This window comes from Schistocerca americana, chromosome 3, assembly GCF_021461395.2.
Source record: "Schistocerca americana isolate TAMUIC-IGC-003095 chromosome 3, iqSchAmer2.1, whole genome shotgun sequence".
NCBI classification, from domain to species: Eukaryota; Metazoa; Arthropoda; class Insecta; order Orthoptera; family Acrididae; genus Schistocerca; species Schistocerca americana.
In genome coordinates, this window is record NC_060121.1 from 410,728,720 (window position 1) to 410,745,003 (window position 16,284).

General features: G+C 37.1%; 1 protein-coding gene across 2 annotated transcripts in view; it reads left to right on the forward strand.

The window, feature by feature from the left end:
• Window positions 1–16,284, forward strand: part of LOC124607449 (DNA mismatch repair protein Msh3-like) — a 365,016-nt gene that overhangs the window by 170,106 nt on the left and 178,626 nt on the right. For both annotated transcript variants that reach the window (XR_006978833.1, XM_047139784.1), the window contains exon 11: window positions 13,830–14,017. Coding sequence is in view for 1 of the 2 variants with exons in the window: in XM_047139784.1 (XP_046995740.1) it covers window positions 13,830–14,017 (188 nt within the window). In the remaining variant the exon portion in view is untranslated. The remainder of the gene's footprint in view (window positions 1–13,829; window positions 14,018–16,284) is intronic.

The window sequence follows — 16,284 nt, forward strand, 5'->3', positions numbered from 1 at the left end:
TACGTACAGAAATATAAAGAAAAAATTAATACACTAGGGTATTTGTTAAAGATTCAGTTACAGTTTCAAAGGTAGGTATAAGTTTATACTAGACTGAGCTTAATATAGAATTCAACTATATAAGATTGATTGTAGTGAATGTTGTAATTGTAAGCTTATAGAAGCAAATATATATTTAGAAAAAGTTTTGTCCATGATGAGGAATCTTATAAATCTAACACAAGTGTCATAATCCATATTGTTTTTAGTATAGATATAACAAACACAGGCCAATACATCTCAAGGGCATTTATTAGATTAGAAATTAGATTATATTTGATTTTTTATTCCAATAGCTCCATAGTGGGGAGATCATCCAGGATGCAGAACGTGTCAGAAAGACTAGAAGAAACAATAAATATTTACAAAGAAAAGCAAATATGCTAATGTACCTTCCACAGATCCCAAGTGAAATGGTCCTTGTGGATGTGGAATAAAATGAATGTAAACAGCAACCTTAATGTATTTTTAATTAAAAGGTAATAAATAATTTGTCACAAAATATGTATATGTTCAATAAACTGAACTGCACATGATAAGTGTTAGGCTGTTGTAACCATGCATCATATAATAAAAAAATCATTTTATATCAATTATTTACAATGATCACATTACTGTACTGAATTTGTACAGAAGTCAGATTGTACAAATACTCACATTATTTGATATTATTAGTTACATATACACACCTGTGTGTTTTACTAGGAAGCTCCTCAATGCAATAAAAGTACTTGGTCACCAATATATCCTTCGGCCTCCTTTTAAATGGAAATTTATTAGTAGTTACACTTTTTGTGGCTGCTACCGAGTTATTGACAGTGAGTGTTCCTGAATAGTGGACACCTTTCTGAACTGAAGTTACATCTTCGTGAAGATTATTCTTATTTCTGTTATTGATTCCATGAACTGAACTGTTATTTTGAAAAACTGATATATATTTAATGATAGATGTAATTGAGAAGTATCTTTATTGGGAAGCAGTAGTCAGTATCCATAGTTCTCACTAAACAGGCATCTGACAGATCCTAGAGAGTACACCACAAGCAATTCTAATTACATGTTTTTGGACCAGGAAAACTTGAGCTTGTCTTGATGGGCTTACCAAGAAATAATCCCATATAACATTGTGGAATATGTCTGACAACATTCGCACTGCAAATATAGATTGTTTAGGCACTTAAACAGTTCTGTGGGTTGCTTCTTCCAGTTCAATTTGTTACGCAGTTCTGCGATATACTCCTTCCAGTTGAATTGTTATCAGCCTTTAGTCCCAAGAATTTAACACTAACATATATCTGTTTGTCATCAAATTTTAGGCGTATAATGTTTATAAAACTCTTAAAAGTTCTAAACTTATCTCTCTCTCTCTCTCTCTCTCTCTCTCTCTCTCTCTCTCTCTCTCCCTCTCCCACCATATGAAATTACTTCCCATTTAGATGATGCCTGATAGCTTAATACCTGTCCCTTACATAGTGACGACCTTCATTTTTTGTCATAAATATGGGATTTGAACCATTTTGTAGCATTTCCAGCATTTCCTGTTACACTTTAATATTCTGATTTACTTGAAAGGATATAGTGATTTACATAGTTAAATGCCTTTGACAAATCATGTAATGTACCAGTAGCCTGTAATTTATTGCCTAATAAATTAAGTATATTCTTTCTGTAGTTTTAGAAATCCAAACTGTGACTATGACAATATATTATTTGCTGTCAGATGGTTAAGAAACTGATTATACATTTTTTCCAAAATTTTCAAGGATGTTGGAAAATTGAAATGGGATGGAATTTTGATGGTATTTCTTTATCTCCTTCCTTAGACAATGGCTTAACTTCCTGCATATTGAACAATTGAAGAAATATTCCACTGATAATGTTTTAAGGCTGTTAAATTTGTATTGCATGACTCCTCCCCTTCTCAAATACTGATTATTTAGATAACATTATTACTAATTTCCCACAAGGTATGCACAGACTCCATCTTTAAGACAAATCTAATGAACTGTGTTCCAAAGAAGGTGGAGTCTGACAGATATAAATAATATGAACTATCAATTTATAGTCATGGTTGCAAAAACTAATATGAATTGTTTGCAGATTAGGGTAGCTAATTGCTCAGAAATGGTCATTGATATTACATTTATGGAAAGGCCTAATGAACAAAATTATGTTACAGAACCAAAAGTTAGTTGATTCTACCTGAAATGCAATTCCTTATGTTAAGTGCTAATACTGATCAGGATACAAAACCTGCATTTGGAAGCTTACTAAGGAAAAGCATTATTTGATGCAAGTGAAAATTACTATTTTTCTTTATTGATTTTGTAATCCTACATGTATAATACATGGGAGAGGTCTTTTAGTCTCCTTAGCATACGTGCCACGTTGGGAATGATTTATTAATCTTTGATCTGAGCTGCACATTATATTTGCAAGTACTGACAACAATTAACAGTTCTGCACTCCTAAGCTCAGTGTTGAAAAGCCAGAAATACTACAAAAGCTACAATTGAGTAAATTTGGTTTAGGTTAAGATAAGTTCAGGTATTTTTATCCCATACTTGCAGCATGGATCCTATGTTATCTGTTATAACCAAAAGAACATCATGTGAAGTCAGCACAAGTGATCAGAGTTTTGAATAAATCTTTCCTGAACAACTTTATGGTGGAGCTCTTTCTGATCATAAAGGTGACAGTGATTCAGACATTGAGGGTCCCCATGATGATGAATCCATGTCTTCTGGCTTTCCAAATGGAGAAGGACTACAGAACTGCTGTTTTCTTTATTGACTGTGGTGGAACCTAGTGGAGTACTGTGCCACAATGCAGCAGAATTTGAGTATAGAAAATCATAAAAATTCCACATGATCCTGGACAGGTTGTGTGACTATTACGCTAAGAATTCATGGGACTGCTTCATCTAAAAAAAAAAAAAAAAAATTCTTAGAAGAAGTTATGCATTTTACTACTGCAGAAGGTAGACACATTAGTACTATCAAGAAAAAAAATGGCAGAATATTGTGTCTGCCTAGATGAATACATCTTTTGTCCATTGATCAAACAAGGGAAACTGATGTTGCTTCTGCTACAGTGAAGACACTACCAAAGGCATTAAGAGAAGCCTCTACAAATATGTTAACGGATAATGCTTTCACAAGAGTCCTTTTATTTGAAGAAATATTGTGGGAAATGGTTACAGCAGGTGGAACTTTGAGGGGGGGGATTCTACCAAAAATGAAGGTTTTCAAGTCCAGATAAGTTTTATCATCACTTTTTTTGAAGACAGTGTAACATTTTTAAGTTATATGCACAAAAAAGTGTTGTCCTGTTAAGTTCTCTGCACTACAGTGTCACAGTAGATGAAAGACATAAAAAGAAGCTGGAGGTGGTTTTATTCAATAATAAAACTGAATAAGGAGTTTATTATCTTGACCAGAAGGCACATGGATACAAATGAAAGTGATGGTCAAAAAGATACCCATTGGACACATGTACAAACATAATGAATACTCTGTTTGTTTTCACAGCAACATGACAACTACCAGGAAGGCAGAACCAATAAAAGGAAATTTTCAGTGACGGATTAGGACAAGAAATGATATGTTCGCATATGGAGAAGAGAGTCAACAATCTACACCTCCAAAAAATATTTTACAAGCCATGCCACATGTGACATGTGGAGCTGCTCATCAATAGTCAAAGGTTCTGGGAGCTGACAAAAAAAAAGTTTCATGTGCTCACATTGATTAGACAGAAAAATAGTCAAATGAGGAAAAAAAGAAATTGCAAATACATACCATAATAATTTGCAAAATGTTTTTTTTTTTCTTTTCCTTTTTTTCCCTAATGACTTGGAGTTCAGGTGTAAGCCAAGTTACATTTAAAGTTTGTTGTTTAATCTCAGAAGATACTTAACATAACTTACAATATTGTACTTCATTACTAAAGTGAAGGTCACATATTACAATAAATACTTTCCTATACATTATGTGTTACCAAACACATTGTAATTTGATAATTTCATGTAACAGGAATCATTTGGGGCATGAATTCAAGAATGTTGTACAGAGGCCTGTTCAAGGAACTTGAGATATTTGCTACTGCTTTCCAGCGTATTTATTCCGTAATGAAATTTGTCATACTTAATATATCTCATTTTCAAGCTAACAGACAAGTTCATGGAATCAATAATAAAAATGAGAATAAGCTCCTTAAAGATTTTTGGAGACTTACTTTGATCCAGAAACTTGTCCATTATTCAAGAACACACATTTTCAATAACTTACTAGCAGGCATAAAAAGTTTAACTACTTATAAAGTTCAGTTTCAGAGCAGCCTAAAGAACTTATTGAACACCAACTTTTCCTACTCCACTAATGAATTTCTTAGTAGAATCAGTTGATGTTTATTATTGTTATTGCTGTTGTCTTCAGTGCAGAGACTGGTTTGATGCAGCTGTCCATGCTACTCTATCCAGTGCAAGCCTCTTCATCTCCGAATAACTACTGCAACCTACATCCTTCTGAATCTGCTTTACGTATTCATCTCTATGATTTTTACCCTACACACTTCCCTCCGGTACTAAATTGGTGACCCCTTGATGTCTGAGAATGTATCCTACCAACCAAACCCTTCTTCTAGTTAAGTTATGCAACACATTCCTCTTCTCGCTAATTCTATTCAGTACCTCATTATTAGTTACATGATCTACTCATCTAATATTCAGCATTCTTCTGTAGTGCCACATTTCAAAAGCTTCAAAAGCTGTTAATCATCCATGTTTTACATCCATACATTGCAACACTACATACAAATACTTTCAGAAAAGACTGCATGACACTTAAATCTATATTTGATGTTAACAAATTTCTCTTCTTCAGAAACGCTTTCGTTGCCATCGTCGCCACTCTCCATTTTATATCTTCTCTACTTCAACCATTCTCATTTATTTTGCTGCCCAAGTAAAAAAACTACAACTCATCTACTACTTTAAGTTTCTCATTTCCTAGTGTAATTCCCTCAGCATCACCTGATTTAGTTTGACTAAATTCCATTATCCTTATTTTGGTTTTGTTGATGTTCATCTTATATCCACCTTTCAAGACACTGTCCATTACATTCAACTGTTCTTCCAAGTCCTTTGCTGTCTCTGACCGAATTGCTATGTCATCAGCAAACCTCAAGGCTTTTATTTCTTCTCCCTGGATTTTAATTCCTAATTCATTTTTTTTGTTTCCTTTACTGCTTGTTCAATGTACAGATTGAATAATGTCAGGGATAGGCTACAACTATGTCTCACTCCCTTTCTAACCACTGCATCCCTTTGATGCCCCTTGACTCTTATAACTGCCATCTGTACAAGCTGTATATAGCCTTTTGCTCCCTATATATAACCCCTGCCGCCTTCAGAATTTGAAAGAGGGTATTCCAGTCAATATTGTCAAAAACTTTATCTAAGTCTTCAAATGCTATAAATGTAAGTTTGCCTTTCCTTAGCCTAGCTTCTAAGATAAGTCATAGGGTCAGTATTGCCTTAGATGTTTCTACATTTCTATGGGAATCCAAACTGATCTTCCTTAAGGTCGGCTCCTACCAGTTCTTCCATTCGTCTGTAAAGAATTCATGTTAGTATTTTGTAACTGTGACTTATTAAACTGATAGTTTGCTAATTTTCACACCTGTCAGCACCTGATTTCTTTGGGATTGGAATTATATTCTTCTTGAAGTCCGATGGTATTTCGTTTGTCTCATACATCTTGTCCACCAGGTGGAAGAGTTTGGTCATGGCTGGCTTTCCCAAGGCTATCAGTAGTTGTGATGGAATGTTGTCTTCTCCTGGGGCCTTGTTTCTACTTAGGTCTTTCAGTTATTATTATTAATAATAATAAATACTTTGAGTATTACACAAAAACTGAATTCTGCATATCTTCAATGCAGTAATGTATTCCATTTAAATAAGTGAAACATCCTAACAGATTAAAACTGTATGCCACACTGGGAAGCTTCACTGGCTGAGTGATCCAAACGTGACTCACAAATTACCCTCACAACATCATTTCTGCAAGTACCACTTCTCTTGCCTTCCATAGTCCTCAGAAGTTCTCTGCAGTGTCCTTTCTTGCAGAAGTGTTAGTCTTGCAAGGTATTTGGGAGAACTTCTGTGAAGAATGGAAGGTAGAAGAAGTAGTACTACAGAAGTAAAGCTGTGCTGATGGATTGTGAGTTGTAGTTGGGTTGCTCAGTCAGCAGAATACTTGGTTGCAAAAAGGCAAAATTATGAGGTTCGAGTTCTGGTTGAGCACACAGTTTTAATCTGCCGGGAAGTTTCAAACAAGTGATCTCTCTGCTGCGGAGTGAAAATTCATTCTGAAATAGAAATAAGTTTTGCAAACTGCTTTCTGTTTTTTGATGCATTGGTAAAGTAACCGAAGAGTTATGTTAGGCAGCTCAGTGCATACATATTTAAATGTCTGTCTTACAAGTGTTATTACTTCTTTCTGCACTGTAGAGTGAAAATTCATTCTGAAATATAGATAAGTGTTGCAAACTGCTTTCTGTTTCATGATGGATGGGTAAAGTAACCTGAGAGTTATCTTAGGCAGCTCAGTGTATACCTATTTAAATGTCTGTGTTACAATTGTCATTACTTCTTAAATGAAAATATGTTTCATATTTTTTTTACTTATTCCACATCCATGAGGATGATTCCACTTATAATTTATGGAAGGGACATTAATGTGTGTCTTCTTTCGGTTAGGATCTCCTCACTATGGATCTATGAAAAAAAAAAAAAAAAAGATATATCTAATCTAAGCAGAAAAAAGCAAAGACTAGTGGAAGTTGACCACAGGGAATGTCAATTTAAGTTTTGGAGAAATGTTGGAATACCTCAAAGCAATATTGACTTTATGACTTATGTTAGAAGGTTGGCTAAAAAAAGACAAACATACATTTAAGGCATTGGTAAATTAAGAGAATGCTTTTGACAATGTTGGATGGAATACACTCTGAAATTATGAACATAGCAAGTATAAAATATAGTCAGTGAAAGATTATCTGCAACTTGTACAGTAACCAGACTGCAGTTAATAAGAGTTGAAGGTCATGGAAGGGTGGCAATGAGTGAGAGTGGTACAAGTCTGTGCCTATTTTTAGGTTTGCTGATGATGCAATCAAAGGACTTGAAAGATCACTTAAATGGAAAGAATGTGTCTTGGAAATTGGTTATAAAATGGCTAACAGCAAAAGTAAATCTAGAGTAATGCAAGTTAGTTAAATTAAATTCAACAATGCTGAGGAAATTAGATTAGGAAACGAGACACTGCAAATAAATTAGTTTTGTTATTTGGCAGCAAAATAAATGACTATGTCTGAAGTAGCAATAATACAAAATGCAGGTTGCCGGTACCATAAAAAGCATTTCTGAAAAGAGTGTTGCACTGTTTCGAAGTGAAATGTGGATGACAAAGAGTTCAGACAAGAAGAAAATAGAAGCTTTTTAATCCTCGCGATACCAAGGGGAGGATATTTTATGCCCGCCTTTTGAAAATATTGTCATCTAGTCATCTACTTCATATTTTAAAATTTTGAAATAAATATTTGAAATAAATATTTATTTCCAGAATGAGATTTTCACTCTGCAGCGGAGTGTGCGCTGATATGAAACTTCCTGGCAGATTAAAACTGTGTGCCCGACCGAGACTCGAACTCGGGACCTTTGCCTTTCGCGGGCAAGTGCTCTACCAACTGAGCTACCGAAGCACGACTCACGCCCGGTACTCACAGCTTTACTTCTGCCAGTTTTTTAAATATTTATTCTTTTAATGAATTCTTAGACCAGCTTTCAAAAATTTTTAAATTTTTCAGTTAAAAAATTGAAGTCTTAGTAGCAGATGTCACTGTCCACAGTGAAAGTTGTATTAAATATTTTCAGGTTCAGGACCTTACTGATTCATCAATATCTCTCTAAAAAGAATGTTGTCAGCATAAAGTACCATCCCATTAGTAAAATAGCACCCCATTGGTAGTCCATATTATTGAAAGTGCATTGATATTGACAAGTGTGTGTTTCCATTTCTATACCCTACTTTCTCATCAGTATTGCTTTTAAAAAGTATGTTGATAACAAGTCAGTGAAAATTAACAAATTTTTTAATTTTTTTTCGTGTGGTGACAAAGTACCCCCCACCCCCACCCACCCACCTACCACCCCCCCTCCCATTGGTAATGTGCATTATGAAAAATACGTTGGTATTGCTACAGATTAAATGTGATGCTACAGAAAAATCTGAAGATTAGATTGATAGACTGGATAATTAATGAAAATGTAATGGATCAATCTGGGGACAAAAGAAATTGATCACACAACTTGACTAAATAGGATAAGTTATTGAGAGAAATGTGGGAGGCAAAAATTGTAGGAGGAGATCAAAGCTTGACTACAGTAAGCAGGTTCAAATGGATGTAGGTTGTAATAGTTACGTAAAAATAAACATGCTCGCACAGGATAGACTAACATGGAAAGTTGTATCAAACCAGTCTTTGGACTGAAGATGATGATATCATCATTATAGTTGTCATCATCATCATTATAATCATCATCATCATCAGTAACAGGACAACAACAACAACAAAGTCAGTGAAAATTAACAAATTTTTTAATTTTTTTCGTGTGGTGACAAAGTACCCCCCCCACCCCCACCCACCCACCTACCACCCCCCCTCCCATTGGTAATGTGCATTATGAAAAATACGTTGGTATTGCTACAGATTAAATGTGATGCTACAGAAAAATCTGAAGATTAGATTGATAGACTGGATAATTAATGAAAATGTAGTGGATCAATCTGGGGACAAAAGAAATTGATCACACAACTTGACTAAATAGGATAAGTTATTGAGAGAAATGTGGGAGGCAAAAATTGTAGGAGGAGATCAAAGCTTGACTACAGTAAGCAGGTTCAAATGGATGTAGGTTGTAATAGTTACGTAAAAATGAACATGCTCGCACAGGATAGACTAACATGGAAAGTTATATCAAACCAGTCTTTGGACTGAAGATGATGACATCATCATTATAGTTGTCATCATCATCATTATCATCATCATCAGCATCATCATCATCAGTAACAGGACAACAACAACAACCACCATTTTGAGAACAGAGAGGATATCTACCACTGCAGCACCAAAAGCAAAGTAAATCTAGACATTTGAAATACATACTACCAAAGACAGGTCACTTGCCCAAAATAATCACCCTAAAATGTTTTAGGAAACTCCCATATGCTATTTCATCCACATCCTTTAGTAACTTTAAGATAAAGGTTTACAGCTGGTTAATGGAACATCCTTTCTACAAGATGGTGTAATTCCATGATATCAGCAATATTGACATTAGTTTTTAACAGTATTTGTGTGAAGGTAATCATGTTTTTTGTTAGAATCTACTGAAAGAAAGCTTCTTTAATGATGAAGCCTATCCTAGTATGTGGCCAGTGACAAATAAATAGTATTTTTTGGGGAGATGAGGCATTTCGGAACATCCATGACAGTTTTCTGTCCGTAATTATAGAGAGGGGCATTTTAAATTTCCTGAATACTGGGGCATGCGGAAATCTGTAGCAGTAAATCAACTGGTTCTGCAGCTAAGGGAATGTGCAATCTTCATGATGTGACTCACAGTGCAATCTCCCTGCATACCATAGCAGTGCTGCTGTAATTTGTCAGTGTCAAAATTAGCTTTCTGAAGCAGTGTATAATAACGCAGACTGATGAAACCAACATTATTTGTATGATGTACAATATTCCTATAACTGAGATTAAATTAGACTTTCCCTAATCTGATTTAAAATAGGGCAGTTTCAATAGATCCTGCCATGTGGACCTGCCCTATAATTTAGAATTTGTAGAGTGGAGGAATCAGTTCACTTTTTTGAAAATAATAGTGATAATAATAATAATAATAATAATAATAATAAAATTAGTACAGTTTGAGTGGTTGTCTTTATTCACCAAGACATTTGCTTTCAGTCTGTTCTGATTTTATACTATATTTTTTTCATATTTCCAATGTTGTTGTTGTTGTTGTTGTCTTCAGTCCAGAAACTGGTTTGATACAGCTCTCCATGCTACTCTATCCTGTGCAAGCTTCTACATCTCCCAGTACCTACTGCAACCTACATCCTTCTGAATCTGCTTAGTGTATTCATCTCTTGTTCTCCTTCTACGATTTTTACCCTCCAGGCTGCTCTCCAATACTAAATTGGTAATCCCTTGATGCCTCAGAACATGTCCTACCAACCGATCCCTTCTTCTGGTCAAATTGTGCCACAAATTTCTCTTCTCCCCAATTCTATTCAGTATCTTCTCCTTAGTTACGTGATCTACCCATTTAATCTCCAGGATTCTTCTGTAGCACCACATTTCAAAAGCTTCTATTCTCTTCTTGTCTAAACTATTTATCATTCATGTTTCACATCCATACATGGCCTACTCCATACAAATACTTTTAGAAAAGATTTCCGGCATTTAAATCTATACTCGATGTTAACAAATTTCTCTTCTTCAGAAACGATTTCCTTGCCATAGCTAGTCTGCATTTTATATCCTCTCTACTTTGACCATAATCAGTTATTTTGCTCCCCAAATAGCAAGACTTAACTACTGCTGATTTCCTAATCTAGTTCCCTCAGCATCACCTGATTTAGTTCAACTGCATTCCATTATCCTTGTTTTGCTTTTGTTGATGTTGATGTTCATCTTATATCCTCCTTTAAAGACACTGTCCATTCCGTTCAGCTGCTCTTCCAGGTCCTTTGCTGTCTCTGACAGAATTACAATGTCGTTGGCATACCACAAAATTTTCATTTCTTCTCCCTGGATTTTAATTCCTACTCCAAATTTTTCTTTTGCTTCCTTTACTGCTTGCTGAATATGCAGATTGAATCACATTGGGGATCTACTACACCCCTGTCTCACTCCCTTCCCAACCACTGCTTGCCTTTCATGCCCCTCAACTCTTATAACTGCCATCTGTACAAATTGTAAATAGCTTTTTGCTCCCTGTACTTTATCCCTGCCACCTTCAGAATTTGAAAGAGAGTATTCCAGTCAGCATTGTCAAAAGCTTTCTTTAAGTCTACAAATGCTAGAAATGTAAGTTTGCCTTTCCTTAATCTATCTTCTAAGATAAGTCGTAGGGTCAGTATTGCCTCACGTGTTCCAACATTTCTACGGAATACAGACTGATCTTCCCCGAGATCGGCTTCTACCAGTTTTTCCATTCATCTGTAAAGAATTTGTTTTAGTACTGTCCAGCTGTGACTTATTAAACTGATAGTTTTGTAATTTTCACACCTGTCAATACCTACTTTCTTTGGGATTGGAATTATATTCTTCTTGAAGTCTGATGGTATTTCTCCTATCTCATACATGTTGCTCACTAGATCGTAGTGTTTTGTCAGGACTGGCTCTCCAAGGCTATCAGTAGTTCTAATGGAATGTTGTCTACTCCTGAGGCCTTGTTTTGACTTAGGTATTTCAGTGCTCTGTCAAGCTCTTCACACAGTATCATATCTCCCATTTCACCTTCATCTACATCCTCTTCCATTTCCATAATATTGTCCTCAAGTACAGCACCTTTATATAGACCCTCTATATACTCCTTCCACCTTTCTGCTTTCCCTTCTTTGCTTAGAATTGTTTTTCCATCTGAGCTCTTGGTATTCATACAAGTGGTTCTCTTTTCTCCCAAGGTCTCTTTAATGTTCCTGTAGGCAGTATCTATATTAGCCCTAATGATATATGGCTCTACACCTTACATTTGTCCTCTAGCCATCCCTGCTTAGCCATTTTGCACTTCCTGTCGATCTCATTTTTGAAACATTTTTATATCTTTTTGCCGGCTTCTTTTACTGCATTTTTATATTTTCTCCTTTCATCAATTAAATTCAATATTTCTTCTTTTACCGGTACCCAAGGATTTCTACTAGCCCTCGTCTATTTACCTACTTGATCCTCTGCTGCCTTATTATTTCATCTCTCAAAGCTACCCCTTCTGCTACTATATTTCTTCCCCTGTTCTTGTCAATCGTTATCTGGTGCTCTCTCTGAAACTCTCTACAACCTCTGGTTCTTTCAGTTTATCCAGGTTCCATCTCCTGAAATTACTACCTTTTTGCAGTTTCTACAGTTCATAACCAATAGATTGAGGTCAGAGTCAACATCTGGCTCTGGAAATGTCTTACAATTTAAAACCTGGTTCCAAAATCTCTGTCTCACCATTATATAATCTATCTGAAACCTTCCTGTGTCTCCAGGCCTTTTCCATGTATACAATTTTCTTTCATGATTTTTGAACCAAGTGTTAGCTATGATTAAGTTGTGCTCTTGTAAAATTCTACCAGGCAGCTCCCTCTTTCATTCCTTACCACCATTCCATACTCACCTACTACTTTTCTTTCTCTTCCTTTTCCTACTATTGAATTCCATTTCTCCATGACTATTAAATTTTAGTCTCCCTTCACTATCTGAATAATTTCTTTTATCTCATCATACATTTCATCAATCTCTTCATCGTCTGCAGGGCTAGTTGGCATATAAAATTGTACTACTGTGGTAGGCCTGGGCTTCATGTCTATCTTGGCTACAATAATGCATTCACTATGCTGTTCGTAGTAGCTTACCCATACTCCTATTTTTTTATTCATTATTAAACCTATTCCTGCATTACCCCTATTTGATTTTGTATTTATAACCCTGTATTCACCTGACCAGAAGTCTTGTTCCTCCTGCCACCAAACTTCACTAATTCCCACTATATCTAATTTTAACCTATCCATTTCCCATTTTAAATTTTCCAACCCACCTGCCTGATTAAGGGATCTGACATTCCATGCTCCTATCTGTAGAGTGCCAGTTTTCTTTCTCTTGATAACGACATCCTCCTGAGTAGTCCCCGCCTGGAGATCCGAATGGGGGAGTATTTTACCTCCAGAATATTTTACCCAAGAGGACGCCATCATCATGTAATCATACAGTAAAGCTGCATGCCCTCGGGAAAAATTACGGCTGTAGTTTCCCCTTGCTTTCGCCTGTTTGCAGTACCAGCACAGCAAGCCTGTTTTGGTTAATGTTACATGGCCAGATCAGTCAATCATCCAGACTGTTGCACCTGCAACTACTGAAAAGGCTGCTGCCCTCTTCAGGAACCACATGTTTGTCTGGCCTCTCAACAGATACCCCTCCTTTGTGGTTGCACCTACAGTACAGCTATCTGTATCACTGAGGCATGCAATCTTCCCCACCAATGGCAAGGTCCACGGTTTATGGGGAGGCTACATCTAAAAAATCTCCAGTACAAGCAGATATTTCACTGTACTCATTATGATATATACTCAAGAATTACTTCTAGAGATATCATGCTGTTTATCAAAGTGCACTTTCTTGGTAGAAATTTTGTACCATAAAGTAAATATTTTGGTACATGCTGGCCATATTTCGGAAAGAAAGATGTGGTTTACCAAATGAGTAGTCAACTACAGATTGCAACATAGCAGTTGATGTACATAATTTTCTTCTCATCCCTGGTGCTTGAGGAAAAATATGCAACATAGCTATAATGAGACATAGATGATAGTACATGCTTATTATTAAATCATCCTGTGTTAGCCACATTAAGTGTGTACTACATGAAAATGAATTTAGATGTTTTGATGCATTGTTATTTCATGATCACAACTCTTAATATAACATGCACCACAATCTTAATGTTTGTCTTTTTTCAGTGCACTACCAACAACTTCTACCGATTGATAGAAGCTTTGAGTTTTATTTATCAAAGCTTGGAAGTTATTGCAGTTGTTACAGAAGCCTATGTTCAAAGTTCTTTAATAAGGGAACTAATAATTGACATAACTGTACAGCTCAGTGATGTAAAGGAAATTATGAACATTTTGAACCCTTCAGCAGCCAAGTAAGCTTAGTTCATCTGTATTATTGAATCTCAACTTCTGAGCATGGGTGGTTCAAATGCTGTGCATGTCACAGAACTTTTCATATTATGTACAAATTCCTATTGCTGTTTAAGGATTTTTTTGTTCAGACCAATATTCTGTCTTTTTTTTTTAATTGGCACTTGCTTTCATTAAAATCATATATTAAATTGTTTTCACTCTCCCTGACTGGTACTCGTGCTCCTGTTGTCAGTAATGTGCCTATATAAGTAAATTTTGCCTATTGTATATGCCTCCCGCATTCATTTATCGACCAGAGTTATCTATAAATGTTGAATCGTCATCTTTGATCACGTCTCTTGGCCCTCGCTCTGTGTCACTTTCACATGTTCCCGCATAACGAGGAGAAAACACTTGTTTTCGTGGTATGTTTCTTGGCTTTTTACTGGAAACAATAATTCAGCAACTTACATAGATATCTTCATCAAGATGTTCAGTCAAAAATTTTAAGTATGCTCACTGGCTGGACACTAACCAGACTATGACATATTGTTGCTGTCACAGTTCTGTTTACGGCACAGTTGCCTCTTGGCAGCTGCTGAATTCTTTGATGTTTATGTGTTCTCCAGAATCTGCTATTATTCTGCGAAATGCATATACCCTATGTATGGAACTGTTGGGTGGAGGGTATGGGGACAATGTGTTATCGTAGGTTAATGCCAGGATAATTATGGGAGTGGAGAATGTGTTGTAAGGATAACTCCCATCTGTGCAGTTCAGAAAAGCTGGTGGTGAAGGGAAGGTTCCAGATGGCTTGGGTAGTGAGGCAGTCATTGAAATCAAGTGTGTCATGTTTATATACATGTTGTGCCACAGAGTGGTCTAGTTCACTCTTAGCAACAGTTTGATGGTTGCCCTTCATCTGCTGGACAATTGGTTAGTTGTCATACCAATACAAAAAACTGTGCAATGATTGCAGCAGAGCTGTTAAATGGCATGGTTGGTTTCACAGGTGGTCCAGCCCCTGATAGGGTAGGGTAAACCCTTGGCAGGGCTGGAATAGGAAGTGCTGGGTGGGTGGATTGGGCAGATTTTGCACCTGGGTCTTCCACAGGGATATGATTCTTGTGGCAAGGGGCTAGGATTTGGAGTGGCATAGCAATGGACTAGGATGTTGTAGAGATTGGGTGACAGAACACCACTTTAGGAGAGGTGGGATGCCCCTCATTTCGGGGTACGATGACAGATAATCAAAGCCGTACTGAAGGATGTGGTTCAGTTGTTCAAGTTCTGGGTGATATTGGGTGGTGAAGGGGACACTCCTTTGTGTCTGGTTCTTGGGGCTGGTGGGAGGATTGGGGGTGTGAGGGGAAATAGCACGGGAGATCTGTTTGCGGACTATGTGTGGGTGATAGTGCCTGTTTCTGAAGGCCTGGGTGAGACCCTCAGCATACTGAGCAAGAGAGTTTTTGTCACTGCAGATCCGCCATCCCCGTGTTGCCAGGATATATGGGACACACACTGGTTTAGGTTCACTGATGATATCTTCATGATCTGAACTCTGGGCCAAGATACCCTATATTCATTCCTTCACAACCTCAACACCTTCTCTCCCATTTGCTTCACATGGTCCCCCTAGACCCTGTGTGCCACCTTCCTAGATGTTGACCTCACCCTCTCTGATGGCTCCATCTGCACCTCAATCCATATTAGACCCCCCAACCACCAATGTACGTGTATTTTGACAGCTGTTGTCCCTTTCGCACCAAAAAAAACCCTCCAATATAGCCTGGTCTCCCAGGGATGGCATATCCGTAGTGACAAAAACTCTCTTGCTCCATATGCTGAGGGTCTCACCAAGGCCTTCACAGACAGGCACTATCCCCCAAACCTAGTCCGCAAACAGATCTCCCACACCATTTCCCCTCACACCCCCAGTCCTCCCACCACCTTCGAGAACCAGCCACAAAGGACTGTCCCCTTCATCACCCAGTACCAGTCTGGACTGGAACAGCTAAACCACATTCTTTGCCAGGGCTTTGATTACCTATTATCATGCTCTGAAATGAGGGACATCCTACCTGAGATACTTCCCAACATCCACAGCATCCTACTCCATCCCCATGCCACTCCCAATCCCAACCCCCTGCCACAAGGACCATATCCCTGTGGAAGACCCAGGTGCAAACCCCTGCCCAATCCACCCACCCAGCACTTCCTATTCCAGTCCTGTTATGGGTTCAGTATGTCATGTAAGAAAAGTGTGAGTTGGGTTTCACATGATCAG